At 46.9% G+C, this 13,946-nt stretch overlaps 1 protein-coding gene across 3 annotated transcripts in view; it reads right to left on the bottom strand.

The window, feature by feature from the left end:
* The window catches only part of epha4b (eph receptor A4b), a 137,273-nt gene that overhangs the window by 99,021 nt on the left and 24,306 nt on the right, over positions 1-13,946 (bottom strand). For all 3 annotated transcript variants that reach the window (XM_071377117.1, XM_071377115.1, XM_071377116.1), the window contains exons 3-5: positions 13,251-13,451; positions 12,942-13,049; positions 12,320-12,671 (exon numbers count right to left, since the gene is read on the bottom strand). In XM_071377117.1, the coding sequence (XP_071233218.1) occupies positions 12,320-12,671; positions 12,942-13,049; positions 13,251-13,451 (661 nt within the window). The remainder of the gene's footprint in view (positions 1-12,319; positions 12,672-12,941; positions 13,050-13,250; positions 13,452-13,946) is intronic.

Here is a 13,946-nt window from a genome sequence, read left to right as displayed (position 1 = left end):
TAAACAAGGCAGTAAAGTGTCTCTACTACTACGTCGCAGTCTAAACAAGGCAGTAAAGTGTCTCTACTACTACGTCGCAGTCTAAACAAGGCAGTAAAGTGTCTCTACTACTACGTCGCAGTCTAAACAAGGCAGTAAAGTGTCTCTACTACTACGTCGCAGTCTAAACAAGGCAGTAAAGTGTCTCTACTACTACGTCGCAGTCTAAACAAGGCAGTAAAGTGTCTCTACTACTACGTCGCAGTCTAAACAAGGCAGTAAAGTGTCTCTACTACTACGTCGCAGTCTAAACAAGGCAGTAAAGTGTCTCTACTACTACGTCGCAGTCTAAACAAGGCAGTAAAGTGCCTCTACTACTACGTCGCAGTCTAAACAAGGCAGTAAAGTGTCTCTACTACTACGTCGCAGTCTAAACAAGGCAGTAAAGTGCCTCTACTACTACGTCGCAGTCTAAACAAGGCAGTAAAGTGTCTCTACTACTACGTCGCAGTCTAAACAAGGCAGTAAAGTGTCTCTACTACTACGTCGCAGTCTAAACAAGGCAGTAAAGTGTCTCTACTACTACGTCGCAGTCTAAACAAGGCAGTAAAGTGCCTCTACTACTACGTCGCAGTCTAAACAAGGCAGTAAAGTGTCTCTACTACTACGTCGCAGTCTAAACAAGGCAGTAAAGTGTCTCTACTACTACGTCGCAGTCTAAACAAGGCAGTAAAGTGTCTCTACTATTACGTCGCAGTCTAAACAAGGCAGTAAAGTGTCTCTACTACTACGTCGCAGTCTAAACAAGGCAGTAAAGTGTCTCTACTACTACGTCGCAGTCTAAACAAGGCAGTAAAGTGTCTCTACTACTACGTCGCAGTCTAAACAAGGCAGTAAAGTGTCTCTACTACTACGTCGCAGTCTAAACAAGGCAGTAAAGTGTCTCTACTACTACGTCGCAGTCTAAACAAGGCAGTAAAGTGTCTCTACTACTACGTCGCAGTCTAAACAAGGCAGTAAAGTGTCTCTACTACTACGTCGCAGGCTAAACAAGGCAGTAAAGTGCCTCTACTACTACGTCGCAGTCTAAACAAGGCAGTAAAGTGTCTCTACTACTACGTCGCAGTCTAAACAAGGCAGTAAAGTGCCTCTACTACTACGTCGCAGTCTAAACAAGGCAGTAAAGTGTCTCAACTACTACGTCGCAGTCTAAACAAGGCAGTAAAGTGTCTCTACTTCTACGTCGCAGTCTAAACAAGGCAGTAAAGTGTCTCTACTACTACGTCGCAGTCTAAACAAGGCAGTAAAGTGTCTCTACTACTACGTCGCAGTATAAACAAGGCAGTAAAGTGTCTCTACTACTACGTCGCAGTCTAAACAAGGCAGTAAAGTGTCTCTACTACTACGTCGCAGTCTAAACAAGCTGTATGGGATGAAGACGCCACTCTGTGACATCTCTGAGAATTCCTTTTCACAGCTCGGCGTAAATTGCTCTTTGATAGATCCTGCAGACACACACACACGCGCCATATTGGCTGAATAGAATCCAGGTGTTTGTGCATGTGTGCTGGTCATCCATTCATTCTAACCTCTGGAAGATAACAGAATATATATATTTTGCTCGGGTCAAGTGCGCGACAGACAATACGGTTCCCCCCTACACACCTCAGCATCCATTTCACCACCCTGAAGGAAGTCAATTGTGTCACAAGGATATGTGTCTCCTTCTTTGACAAAAGGTCCGGAACCTTGCGTGCCTGTTGGATTATAGACAGAACGTAGACAGAAGTGTCCTCCCCTGCCCGCGACACAAACTTCACTTCCCCTTTTCTCTTCTGTCTTTGTGAACAACATACAACCCCCCCCCCCCCCCCCCCCCTCAATAACTGAAGTACCACTGTTCCTATGCTCCAACACTCCTGTTCCAACAAAACCATTACCCAGGGATCCTGAACACTAACAGACCATTTGTTACAGACTCTTCTGTCTATATAGCTGAGTGAGTCGTTTTCTCTGCAGTTAGAGCCATTACAAGGGAGACTGTGGGTCCTATTCAATCTAAAGTCTAAAGTCACTGGGTCTCCAGGATAGACTAACACCAGTCCCCCTGGCCCAATGCACATCTGGAACCCATCCACTTCTGGGCTGGAGAGTGTGTGTGTGTGTGTGTGTGTGTGTGTGTGTGTGTGTGTGTTTGTGAAGGGTGGAGGGTTAATCACTCCCTTCCTGAGTCTCGGTTTCCTCTCCAGGAGACTCACCGGCTGCCTGCACGCTCCCTCTGTCGTTCTGACGCCCGAATCTCACACACACACAAACGCAAACACACGCGCACAAATGCACGCACACCTTGCTCGCTCAACCCAACCCCCCCCCCCCCTGAAGCCCACTGTGTAATGTGTACTTGCTGTGGGCCAGGAATGTGATGATTATTCCACAAAGGCTGAACCGTAGCGCCTCTGTGTTTCTCAATGGAACACAGAATGTGCCCAATTAACATCAAATATGCTCCAAGTCCCAGGATAGTTTCTCTCTCTCCTCCTCTCCCTTGCTCTCTGTCGCTCCGTCTCCCTCTCTCTCTCTCCCTCTCTCTCCTCCTCTCTCTCTCTCATCCTCTCTCTCTCATCCTCTCTCTCTCCCTCTCTCTCTCATCCTCCCTCTCTCATCCTCTCTCTCTCCCTCTCTCTCTCACCCTCCCTCTCTCCTTCTCCTCCCCTGTAGGCAATAGAGGTTCTATATTAGGATGTGAGGAGTTCTTACAGCGTTCACTGCTCTCTCACTAAAGTCCTTGGCCTGCTTTTCTCTACATAGTCTTTCAACCAGCTTCTACCTCACCGGGGGTCAGCCATTTTATATAGGAGAGATGAGGAAGGAGGAGAGAGAGGAGAGGAAGGGAGGATGGAGAGAGAGGGCTAAGGTAAAGGGAGGTAGAGCAAGAGAAAGGGAGAGAGCATGGTTGAATATCAACGGTAGCTGGGCCCATCGAGCCACAATAACACACTGGTGGACAGAAAGAAAAAGAGAAAGACACACACACAAACACACACACACACACACACACACACACACACACACACACACACACACACACACACACACACACACACACACACACACACACACACACACACACACACACACACACACACACGAAGAGAGGTAGAGATAGAATGGTAAATTGATGTTCAAGGGGATTTTGTTCAATATAATACATCTATATATTTTCTCCTTTGGTAAAATCTGGGCCAAGGTAAAACCTCCCTGCTGCTCAACACTTCAACAGCTTACTGCAGCAACAGCAACAGCAACCCGCACCCCCCCCCCCCCCCCCCCCCACACACACACACACACACACACACACACACACACACACACACACACACACACACACACACACACACACACACACACACACACACACACACACACACACACACCAACATTTCTCAGTCCTTCTATTTCTGACAGACCCGAGAGCTGATGAAGGAGAGTTGGCGAGGGGGTAGGGGGTGCGGGTTGGGGAGAGGGGGGTTAAAGGTTTAGGGGTGAAGGACATCTTGACCTTCAAAGGTCTCTCAGATGAACACAGAAGTGCTCAGGTGGGCTTTACCGACTAGCCAGCACGGCCACACGCGCACAGACATATACGCACACACACATGGACACACACACATTCCTTTCGCTAGTAAAGGGTAGGAGGGAGACGTAGCGCTGGGTTAGACAGGTAGTAAAACCAGACATGATTTCCCTGGTCCCTGCAGAGCTTTAAAGATCACATGCTGAGCTGTGTCTAAATGAGCCCAATGTCTTTCACAGGTCTCTAGATCAACCTTGTTCCTACATCTGTTTTCTACACCAACCCTTTCATTACCTCACAAAAGGGAAAACAATAATCTTATGAGATATAAAGAGAGAGAATGTGTGTGTGTGTGTGTGTGTGTGTGTGTATGTGTGTGTGTGTGTGTGTGTGTATGTGTGTGTGTGTGTGCGCGTGCGTGCGTGGATGTGTTTAACCCGAAGTCCCCAAAAGAATAGTAAACAAAAAATGTTTGACCAACTGGGGACATTTTTTTGGTCCCCACAAGGTCAAATGCTATTTCTAGGGGGGTTAGGGTTAAGGTTAGAATTAGTGTTAGGTTAGAATTACGTTCAGGGTTAGGGTTAGGAGCTAGGTTTAGTTTTAGGGTTAGGAGCTAGGTTTAGTTTTAGGGTTAGGGTGAAGGTTAGGTTTTTGGGTTAAGGTTAGGTTGTTAGGTTAAGGTTAGGGGTTAGGGGAAAATATGATTTTGAATGGGACTGAATTGTGTCCCCCTACAAGGCTAGCTGTAAAAGTGTGTGTGTGTGTGTGTGTGTGTGTGTGTGTGTGTGTGTGTGTGTGTGTGTGTGTGTGCGTGCGTGCGTGCGTGCGTGCGTGCGTGCGTGCGTGCGTGCGTGCGTGCGTGCGTGCGTGCGCAGGCAAGCGATCTTTCATTATTTCACAAAGGCAGTATTCTCAGATGTGATATAAAGTGAGACTGGAGAAAAGGGATTAAGTTATTCCTGGGTTATCAAGCCCAGGTTTGATTGAATGATTGAATGAACATCTGACAAGGAAACATTTGACTGAATTCCCATTGCCTTTGTTAAAGCACGGAGGGAAGAATCAGCCTCTGTTAAGGATAGGGCTGGGGTTTGAATCAAAAAGTAATCCCCTTCACTCTTCCCTCGTTCACTCCACGTGATGGATCTGAGACAACTAGGCTTATTGTGTTTACCTATCTGATACACAGTTCTACTCTACTAACGTTTGTCTCAGTGACGAATACGCACAAAGCCAATAGGTTCCAATAGCCGTGCTAACGTGGTCTGTTTACCAGAAGCAGGGCTGCAAAAGCAGGTCTGATTCCATAAACCCATTTAGAGACTGATTTGGTACTAGTAGGACGTGTCCCTTTAAGCCAGCTCTTAGCATTAAGTCCTACTCTCAGTCTGTGACAGAGAAGGAGTGAAGGACAGACAGGCAGAGAGCTATGGACTTCAACATCACCCTGACCTACATTCTCCTTTCCCACCGTCAATCACTACGGCGACAGAGAGAAGGAGGGATGTGAGAGAGGTTGAGGGGAGGAAAAAAAAGACAGAGAACGAGAGAGAGAGAAAGAGAGGGAGAAGAGAGACGTGCTAGAGAGATGGGCTGAGTAGGACAGGTGTGCTGTCCCTCGCTCCTCTCCTCCCTCTCTCTGTCCAGAGGTTCAGTAATTGGTGCTGTCAGGGCCAGACAGCTCTACAGCGTGGTTCTTCACTGTGGAGCCCCAGGACAGACCCACAGGCTGCAGGAACATCCACACACACACACTGCTCACTGACAGAGAGACACACTGACACACGCAGGAGAGAGGGAGACAGGGAGGAGTGTGTGTGTGTGAGAGAGAGAGAGAGAGAGTGTGTGTTGTGTGTGTGTATTGGATGATTATGTAACCCCAGTAACAGGGCAGATGAGGATGAATTCATGTGAATGTAGGCTTCACAGCCAATAGGAGAGCAGAGAGGGAGATAGGAAGGGAAAGCGGGGGTGTAAAAGACAGACAAGGAGAGAGTAAGGAGAGAAATGGAGAGTGACAAACAGAAAGAGAGAGAGAGAGCTCCTAACATGATATCTCATCTGACCTAAATACAGTCAATTAATTACTAAAGGGACTAAAAACACATGCACACGTCCTGTTACCTCAACTATCATTTTAATTTCTGTTTTGTTTTTTGCTTTACGAAAAAGAGAAAGAGAGGAAAGAGAGATCCATGGCTTATAAATGTTTAAAGAGGGGGAGAGCAGAATCATCAGTCCAGAGGTCCCCAAGCCCCTTAGTGACACAACGGACAGCGAGAGAGAGCGAGAGAGCGAGAGAGCGAGAGAGCGAGAGAGAGAGAGAGAGAGAGAGAGAGAGAGAGAGAGAGAGAGAGAGCAAGAGAGAGAGAGAGAGAGAGAGAAAGCGCATAGGGGAGAAGGGGGATTAAGAGTACGTTTAAGAGAGGGAGTTGGAGGAAGATGGAGGACAGGGGTGAGTTGCGTAAGTAAAGAGCTCTTGGTCTCTCTCTCTTTCTACCTCCTCTGTTGGCTGTCTGTATAGAGAGAGGGAGATGAAAGGGGCGCTAGGTGAAGGGAGACAGCAGTACCATTACAGAACAAGAGAACAGCAGCAAAAACTAGCAAATGGGGAAAGATAACATATTATATATAATTGGAGGAGTCTGGTTGTTTGGGTGTCTGACAGGGACCGGAGCAGTAATGATTCCATTAACACCTCACACAGTACAAAAGAGAAAAGGAGAGAGGGGGATGAAAAGGAGGGATGAGAGAGGGATGGGGGTGGAGCGAGAGATAGAGAGACGAGAGAGCAAGAAAGGGGGAAGAGAGAGAGAGAGCCAGGCTGATTTAAATGCATTAGTGAGTCAGTGTTACCTTACTTTTCCCTGTGGAAGCTCTTCAGAAGCTCTGAGTAGCTGTGAGGGGGGGCAGACACCTTTTTTTTGGTTTGGAGCAGTGTGTTTAGCACTAAAAGCATTGTGCTGTGCTTCTGGGGGCACATTAGAGCGTTACACAGGGGTGTCACGTCTCTTTGTGACCTCCAGACCTCTTTGTTAAAAGCTGAGTGATTATTGACATAGTTATTCTTAACGTTTGGGAGTTCTTTTAAAAGATGCGATATTGATCAAGACCAGACAATCGTCAATGGAATTACAATGTAAAGATCTAGGGAAAGTGTACCCATTGCTGACAGGTGTATAAAATTGAGCGCACCGCCATGCAATCTCCATAGACAAACACTGGCAGTAGAATGGTCTTACTGAAGAGCTCAGTGACTTTCAACGTGACACCGTCATAGGATGCCACCTCTCCGACAAGTCAGTTCATCAAATTTCTGCCCTGCTAGAGCTGTCCCGGTCAATTGTAAGTGCTGTTATTGTGAAGTGGAAACGTCTAGGAGCAACATCGGCTCAGCCGCGAGGTGGTAGACCACACAAGCTCACAGAACAGGATAGAGTGCTGAAGTGCGTACCACGTAAAAATCGCCTGTCCACGGTTGCAACACTCTCTACTGAGTTCCAAACTGCCTCTGGAAGCAACGTCAGCACAAGAACTGTTCGTCGAGAGCTTCATGAAATGGGCTTCCATGGCCGAGCAGCCACACCCAAGCATAAGATCACCATATGGCAGTCCGACGGACGAATCTGGGTTTCGCGGATGGCAGGAGAACGCTATCTGCCCCAATGCATAGTGCCAACTGTAAAGTTTGGTGGGCTAGGCCACTTAGCTCCATTGAAGGGAAATCTTAACGATACAGCGTACAATGACATTCTAGATGATTCTGTGCTTCTAACTTTGTGGCAACAGTTTGGGGATGACAATGCCCCTGTGCACAAAGTGAGGTCCATACGGAAATTGTTTGTTGAGATCGGTGCGGAAGAACTTGACTGGCCTGCACAGAGCCCTGACCTCAACCCCATCGAACACCTTTGGGAGGAATTGAAACGCTGACTGCGAGCCAGGCCTAATCGCCCAACATCAGCGCCAGGCCTCACTAATGCTCTTGTGGCTGAATGGAAGTAAGTCCCCGCAGCAATGTTCCAACATCTAGTGGAAAGCCTTCCCAGAAGAGCGGAGGCTGTTACAGCAGCAAAGGGGGACCAACTCCATATTAATGCCCATGATTTTAGAATGAGATGTTCGACGAGCTGGTGTTCACCGAGTACCTTCAGACATCAAAATGGTTCAAAATGGGAACGTTCAAAATGGGAACGCGTCGCCTACTGAATCGGGTGCGCTTACCTCCAACAGCGCGAGACAAATAAAAAAATAGGAACGCGAGGTTTATCGTTGGGTTTTTTACAGAAATGTTTGCCGATCTACTAGGGCGGATTGGAGATCAACCAGTCAATCATGATCAACCGGATGGTGATACCTGCTTTAAGCCCACCTGAGATAAATGTCACATTTACAAAAAAAAGGCATCTATGTACCACAATGTGAGGTTCATTTAACAGTAAAATAAGATAAAATGCATAAAAACATGTAAGCTGTGAGTGGTTGAGATATACAGTATTATATTCTTGTGGTTCCCCAAGTTATGTTGCTACTGTAGTGACTGTGAGCATACCAGTAAAATACCAACCTGCATCCCACAGCTGGCTTGCTTCTGAAGCTGAGCGGGGTTGCTCCTGGATGGGAGCAACTTCCAGACGCTGCTGGAAGTTGTGTTGGAGGGCCAGCAGGGCGCACTTTTCCCTCTGGTCATAAGAACATGTCCCAGGACAGTGAAGGGAACATTGCCCTATGCAGAGTTCTGTTTTTCAGATGGGTGTCCTGACTCTCTGTGGTCATAAAAAATCCCATGGCACATAGCAAGACTAGAGGTGTTAACCCTGGTGTCCTGGCTAAATTCCCATCATGGCCCCCTAATTGGCATGTATCTCCACCATGCTAGCTGAGGTGTGGTGAGTGTTCTGGTACAGTGGTTGCTGTGCATCACCCAGGTGGGTGCCACACATTGGTGGTGAGATTCCCCCTCACCCTGTAAACTGCTTTGAGTACCTCAGTCGGTAGAAAGGTACTATAAGTCCATAGCATGAAAAAGTCATCTTTTCAATTGGCAAGCAATAGTGATTAATTCCCAGGTAGCATGCTGTCATGTGTCTCTTCATTTTACATTAAGTATGATCTCTTATCTGAGAAGGTACTTACAATATATATTTTTAAAGTGTTTATTTGAGAGTCGTCACCACACAAAAGTTTTTTTGCGGCATTCGAGGGAGAAGGGCCTTGGTCGGGGAGGTGACCAAGAATCCGATGGTCACTCTAACAGAGCTCCCGAGTTCCACTGTGGAGATGGGAGAACCTTCCAGAAGGACAAACATCTCTGCAGCGCTCCACCAATCAGGGCTTTATGGTAGAGTGGCCAGACGGAAGCCACTCCTCAGTAAAAGGCACGACAGCCCGCTTGGAATTTGCCAAAAAGGCACCTAAACGACTCTCAGACCATGAGAAACAAGATTCTCTGGTCTGATGAAACCAAGATTGAACTAATTGGCCTGAATGCTAAGCGTCACGTCTGGAGGAAACCTGGCACCAGCCCTACGATAAAGCATGGTGGTGGCAGCATCGTGCTATAGGGGATGTTTTTCAGCAGCAGGGACTGGGAGTCAGGATCGAAGGAAAGATGAACAGAGCGCTCAGGACCTCAGACTGGGGTGAAGGTTCACCTTCCAACAGGACAACAACACTAAGCACACAGCCAAGACAACGCAGGAGTGGCTTCGTGACAAGTCTCTGAATGTCCTTGAGGGGCCCGGACATGAACCCGATCGAACATCTCTGGAGAGACCTGAAAATAGCTGTGCAGCAACGCCTGAGAGGATCTGCAGAGAAGAATGGGAGAAACTCGAGGCTGTAATCGCTGCCAAAGGTGCTTCAACAAAGGTCTGAGTAAAGGGTCTGAATACTTATATAAATGTGATATTTAAATGTTTTCTATTTTATAAATGTGCTAATATTTCTAAAAACCTGTTTTTGCTTTTTCATTATGCGGTATTGTATGTAGATTGACGAGGGGGAAAAACGATTTAATCAGTTTTAGAATCCGTTTAGGAAAAATTAAAGTGGTCTGAATACTTTTCGAATGCACCGTACACAAAACAATAAGAACACCTGAACTTTCAATGACAGACTGACCAAGTGAATCCAGGTGAAAGCTACGATCCCTTACTGACGTCACTTGTTAAATCCACTTCAATCAGTGTAGATGAAGGGGAGGAGACGGGTTAAAGAAGGATTTTTCAGTCTTGAGACAATTGAGGCATGGATTGTGTATGTGTGCCATTCAGAGGGCGAATGGGCGAGATAAAATATTTAAGTGCCTTTGAACAGGGTAGTTGGTGTCAGGCGCACCGGTTTGTGTCAAGAAATGCAACGCTGCTGGGTTTTTCACGCTCAACATGTCTCGCATGTGTGTATCAAGAATGGTCCACCACCCAAAGGACATCCAACCAACATGACACAACTGTGGGAAGCAACATGGGCCAGCATCCCTGTGGAACGCTTTCGACACCTTGTGGAGTCCATGACCCGACGATAGGTGTTCCTAATGTTTGGTGTACTCAGTGTATCTTGCAATAGTAACAAGTAATTGTTCAAATAAAAACAAGTATACACTTGAACAATTACTTGTTAGTATTGCATTAAAGCACGAACAAATACCTATAAAAACATACATAGCATTACTTGGCCCTGATTGTAAAAAAGATATGGCCATTTTTATAGTGGGAGTGTGTCTCCGTTAACGCGTGACATTGCCCAGAGGTGAAACGCCTTGTTGTGTTAGCCTGGACCTGGAGTTGCAATGAACCTTTAACTGGGGGTTCGTAAAGTAGTGTTCAGCAGTAAAACGGTGTTAATTCCAATATAGTTATCTGCCACAACGATAATCTCACAATGAAAGGCACCAAGCACAGCACACAATAACAGCGGAGGTGCATACATTGCTCTCATTACTCTTTTTTTAGCAGAGTATTAGCAGAGTATATACGATTCCAATTTCAGTGTCAAGATGCCCGGCAATTTGAAAAAAACAAAAAGTAGATGGCGCTGATTTGTTGGCGCGTTGCACCATATCGCGTACCTTCGAACGTGGTGGGTGGTGCTAAAACACAATGAAATCAGAGCTCAAATTCGGCCGTCTTTCTGCACGTTCGCCATTGTTCTTGTTCAATTATATTCCTAGGAACTTCGGAGCACAGGAATCGGTACTGTAATCTCCATTCCCAAAGGACTCGTAAGGAAGCTTGTGCATGTCCTGCTGCATCTTACAAGAGAAACAAACAGCCTACCTACATGCAGTACCACGGGGTTTAGTTCTCACAACTGAGCCTAAGACAGCTCTAGTAAGGGAAGATATCGGTCAGCTGACACACACACACACACACACACACACACACACCCTCTCAAATCTGTGGAGTTTAACAACTTAATTCTCTGCTACCTGAGGCATCCCCTCTCCTCCACTTCCTCCACTCTAAAGAGTGGAAAATGGTACATACACATCTCCTCGCTCACACACTCACAGACACAAACTGCCTCCAAGCAACTCCCGACCTTCTCTTTCATAACATTGTCCTCGCTACGTAAGGGGGTTGCCTAACACACACACACACACACACACACACACACACACACACACACACACACACACACACACACACACACACACACACACACACACACACACACACACACACACACACACACACACACACACACACACACACAAGGCCACACCCACCATCCCACACACACAGCCTTACCCAACAGTGGGTAGTAACCCACATACCCACAGTCGTTATCATTCCATCCTGGTAAACCACATTGATTTCCACAACACTGCCGTCTATCTGTATTCATATTCTCTCTGGAACAGTTTCTCCGTTCAGTACTAGATCTAGATCTATCAGGACTAGGCTTGTCACGATGCCAACACTTAACAAACAATACGATACCGGGCCAAGTATGGCGACACCGTGGTGGGGGGAAAAATATCTGTGGCCTGACATCCCGTTCGCCCGGACGCTTGTTCAGGTCTTCGAAATGTTCTCCAAAAACCTGTCACTGAAATTCACACTTCTTCTCAATATAACACATTTACTGTAACTTCACAGTGTTCAGTGTATAATATAACACTGCATAGATAAGGCTGATTTGTCCCATCTAACAGGACCCGCTTGGCAGCACCAGGTACAGTACAGTATAATCCCGATTCCTAATAGATTTTCTGCCCACCTCTCCACTGTCATAACGTTAGCCGCACAGGATGTTGGTGGCACATTAATTGGGGTGAGTGTGCTTGTGGTAATGACTAGAGAAGAGTCAGTGGAATCGTATCAAATACACCGAACACATAGTTTCCAAGTGTTTGATGTCATTCCATTTGCTCCGTTCCGGCCATAATTACGTGCCGTCCTCACCTCAGCAGCCTCCACTGGTTAGCCGATGTGTGGTGAGCTTTCTGAGGAAGGAATGGCTGCCATGGAATTGGTTGTATACATGTATGTAAAGCCACAGACTAGCTCAGGCACAAACAGATACACACACATTATAAACCTTGTGTCCATTCACATTGGGGCTGGCCACTGTGTCCTTCTTATCCAGGCCTAAACACACATCTCGCCATCGACACAAAGCCACCCACACAATTTGATTTGTCACATGCGCCGAATACAACAGGTATAGACCTTAACGTGAAATGCTTACTTACAAGCCCTTAACCAACAATTCAGTTCAAGAAATAAAGTGAAAAAAAGATTTACTAAATACACTTACGTTGGCAGAAGTCCTTATGCTCCTCGTACCCCGGCTTGCACACACACCTCCCGATGGGCACCAGCCAGCCCCCGTCGGCGCTACAGTACATCCTGGGGGCCTCGAACTCCTCTGACGCGTTCACACACAGCCCTCTGACCTCCACCAGGGCCGAGTCGCCCCCCGTGACGGTGTCAGGGAACTGGGCCAGGTTGAGCACGGTGAGGGGACACTTCTTGTAGAAGACACGGACAGAGACCAGAGCGATGCAGGCTCCCAGGTCCTGGAAGGCCAGGTAGAACCCCTTCTTACTTAGGTTGCTGATGTCACGCACCTCTGTGTTGAGCTTCATCACACGGTCGCCCACATCCACCTAGAGAGAGGGAGAGCAACCAGATTTATTTTACAGTTCTGTTTCAGCGAGAACGGACCTAGTAGAACAGGATGTTGATTGTCATTATTATTACGGGGATTGTTTTGCCCTCAGTATGTAAGTTGCCCTTAGCTCCATGTCCAGAGTCAGAACTTGTTTCAATGGTTAGGTAAATCTGAGGTTAATGTTAGGATTGGGGGGTAAGGTACTCTGATCCTAGATCTGTAGTTAGAGGCAACCTCTACCTTGGGAGTCTGTGTTTTCACTGACCTGTGTAAAGCTCTCGTCAGCAGCAATGGTGTCTATCTTGATGTACTGACTCTCCTTGATGAACCACAGGTTGGCGTTGTTGGATTCATAGTAGAACATGTTGAACGTCTGGAAAACACACAAATGGACATTTGCATTTGATTAAAATTTGACATTTTGTTATGCCGTAGCTCTATGGAAAACTGTTTGACAGAAAGATCACTTCTCTCGGTCAAGATTCAAAACATTATGACATTTCAGTCAACCATGACCTTGAAGCAAAGAGTATTGAACAATTGTTGACAGAATGGAAACCGTGAGCAGATGGACCTCTTTGCAGGTGCCGGGTACTCCAGGCAGGCTGTTACAGTCTCGGAGGGTGAACTTGATCTCGATGTAGACGCGCTGGGCCCCGTCGCGGGCGATGTGCCGCGTCCTCAGCCAGTTGTTCTGACTGGCCTCCATCACGTTGCACACCTGGTAGGTACGCATAGGAGTGTTCCTCTCATCCATCACACTGATCTCCTCCCACTGCAGAGAGAGAGAGAAGGGGGGTTAGAGGATTGCAGGGCGGGGGGGGGGGGGATATGTGTGTGTATATTTAAGTGACAAAAAACATCTGTGTACATTTAAGTAATCACATTATAGTGCACGCACGTGCATGTGTATGCATGTTTTCATACATGTGCATTTGTGTGCGTGTGCGTGTGTGTGTGTGTGTGTGGGTGGGTGCGAGTGTGTGTGAGTGAGTGAGTGTGTGAGTGACTCTATGTGTGTGTGTCTCCTTGATCAAGAGAGAGACGTAGGACAGAGCTACTTTGTCTCCCCTCATATATCGCCATCTGTTTCCACTTGTGTTCAGAGAAGTAATTCAGAACACTTCTCGCATGAGAGAGAAAACATTTCTGTTCCTTCAAGGAAAGGAAAATAAACCAGTGTGGTTTCATAGAGTTTCAGGGACCAGGACCTACCAAAGAGGAAGCAGACAGCTAGGCTTAAAAACACAGCCGCGCACGCACGCACGCA

Source organism: Salvelinus alpinus, chromosome 30 (assembly GCF_045679555.1).
Source record: "Salvelinus alpinus chromosome 30, SLU_Salpinus.1, whole genome shotgun sequence".
NCBI lineage: Eukaryota > Metazoa > Chordata > Actinopteri > Salmoniformes > Salmonidae > Salvelinus > Salvelinus alpinus.
Note: the sequence above shows the minus strand (reverse complement) of the source record. Positions and strands in the feature narration are given on the sequence as shown.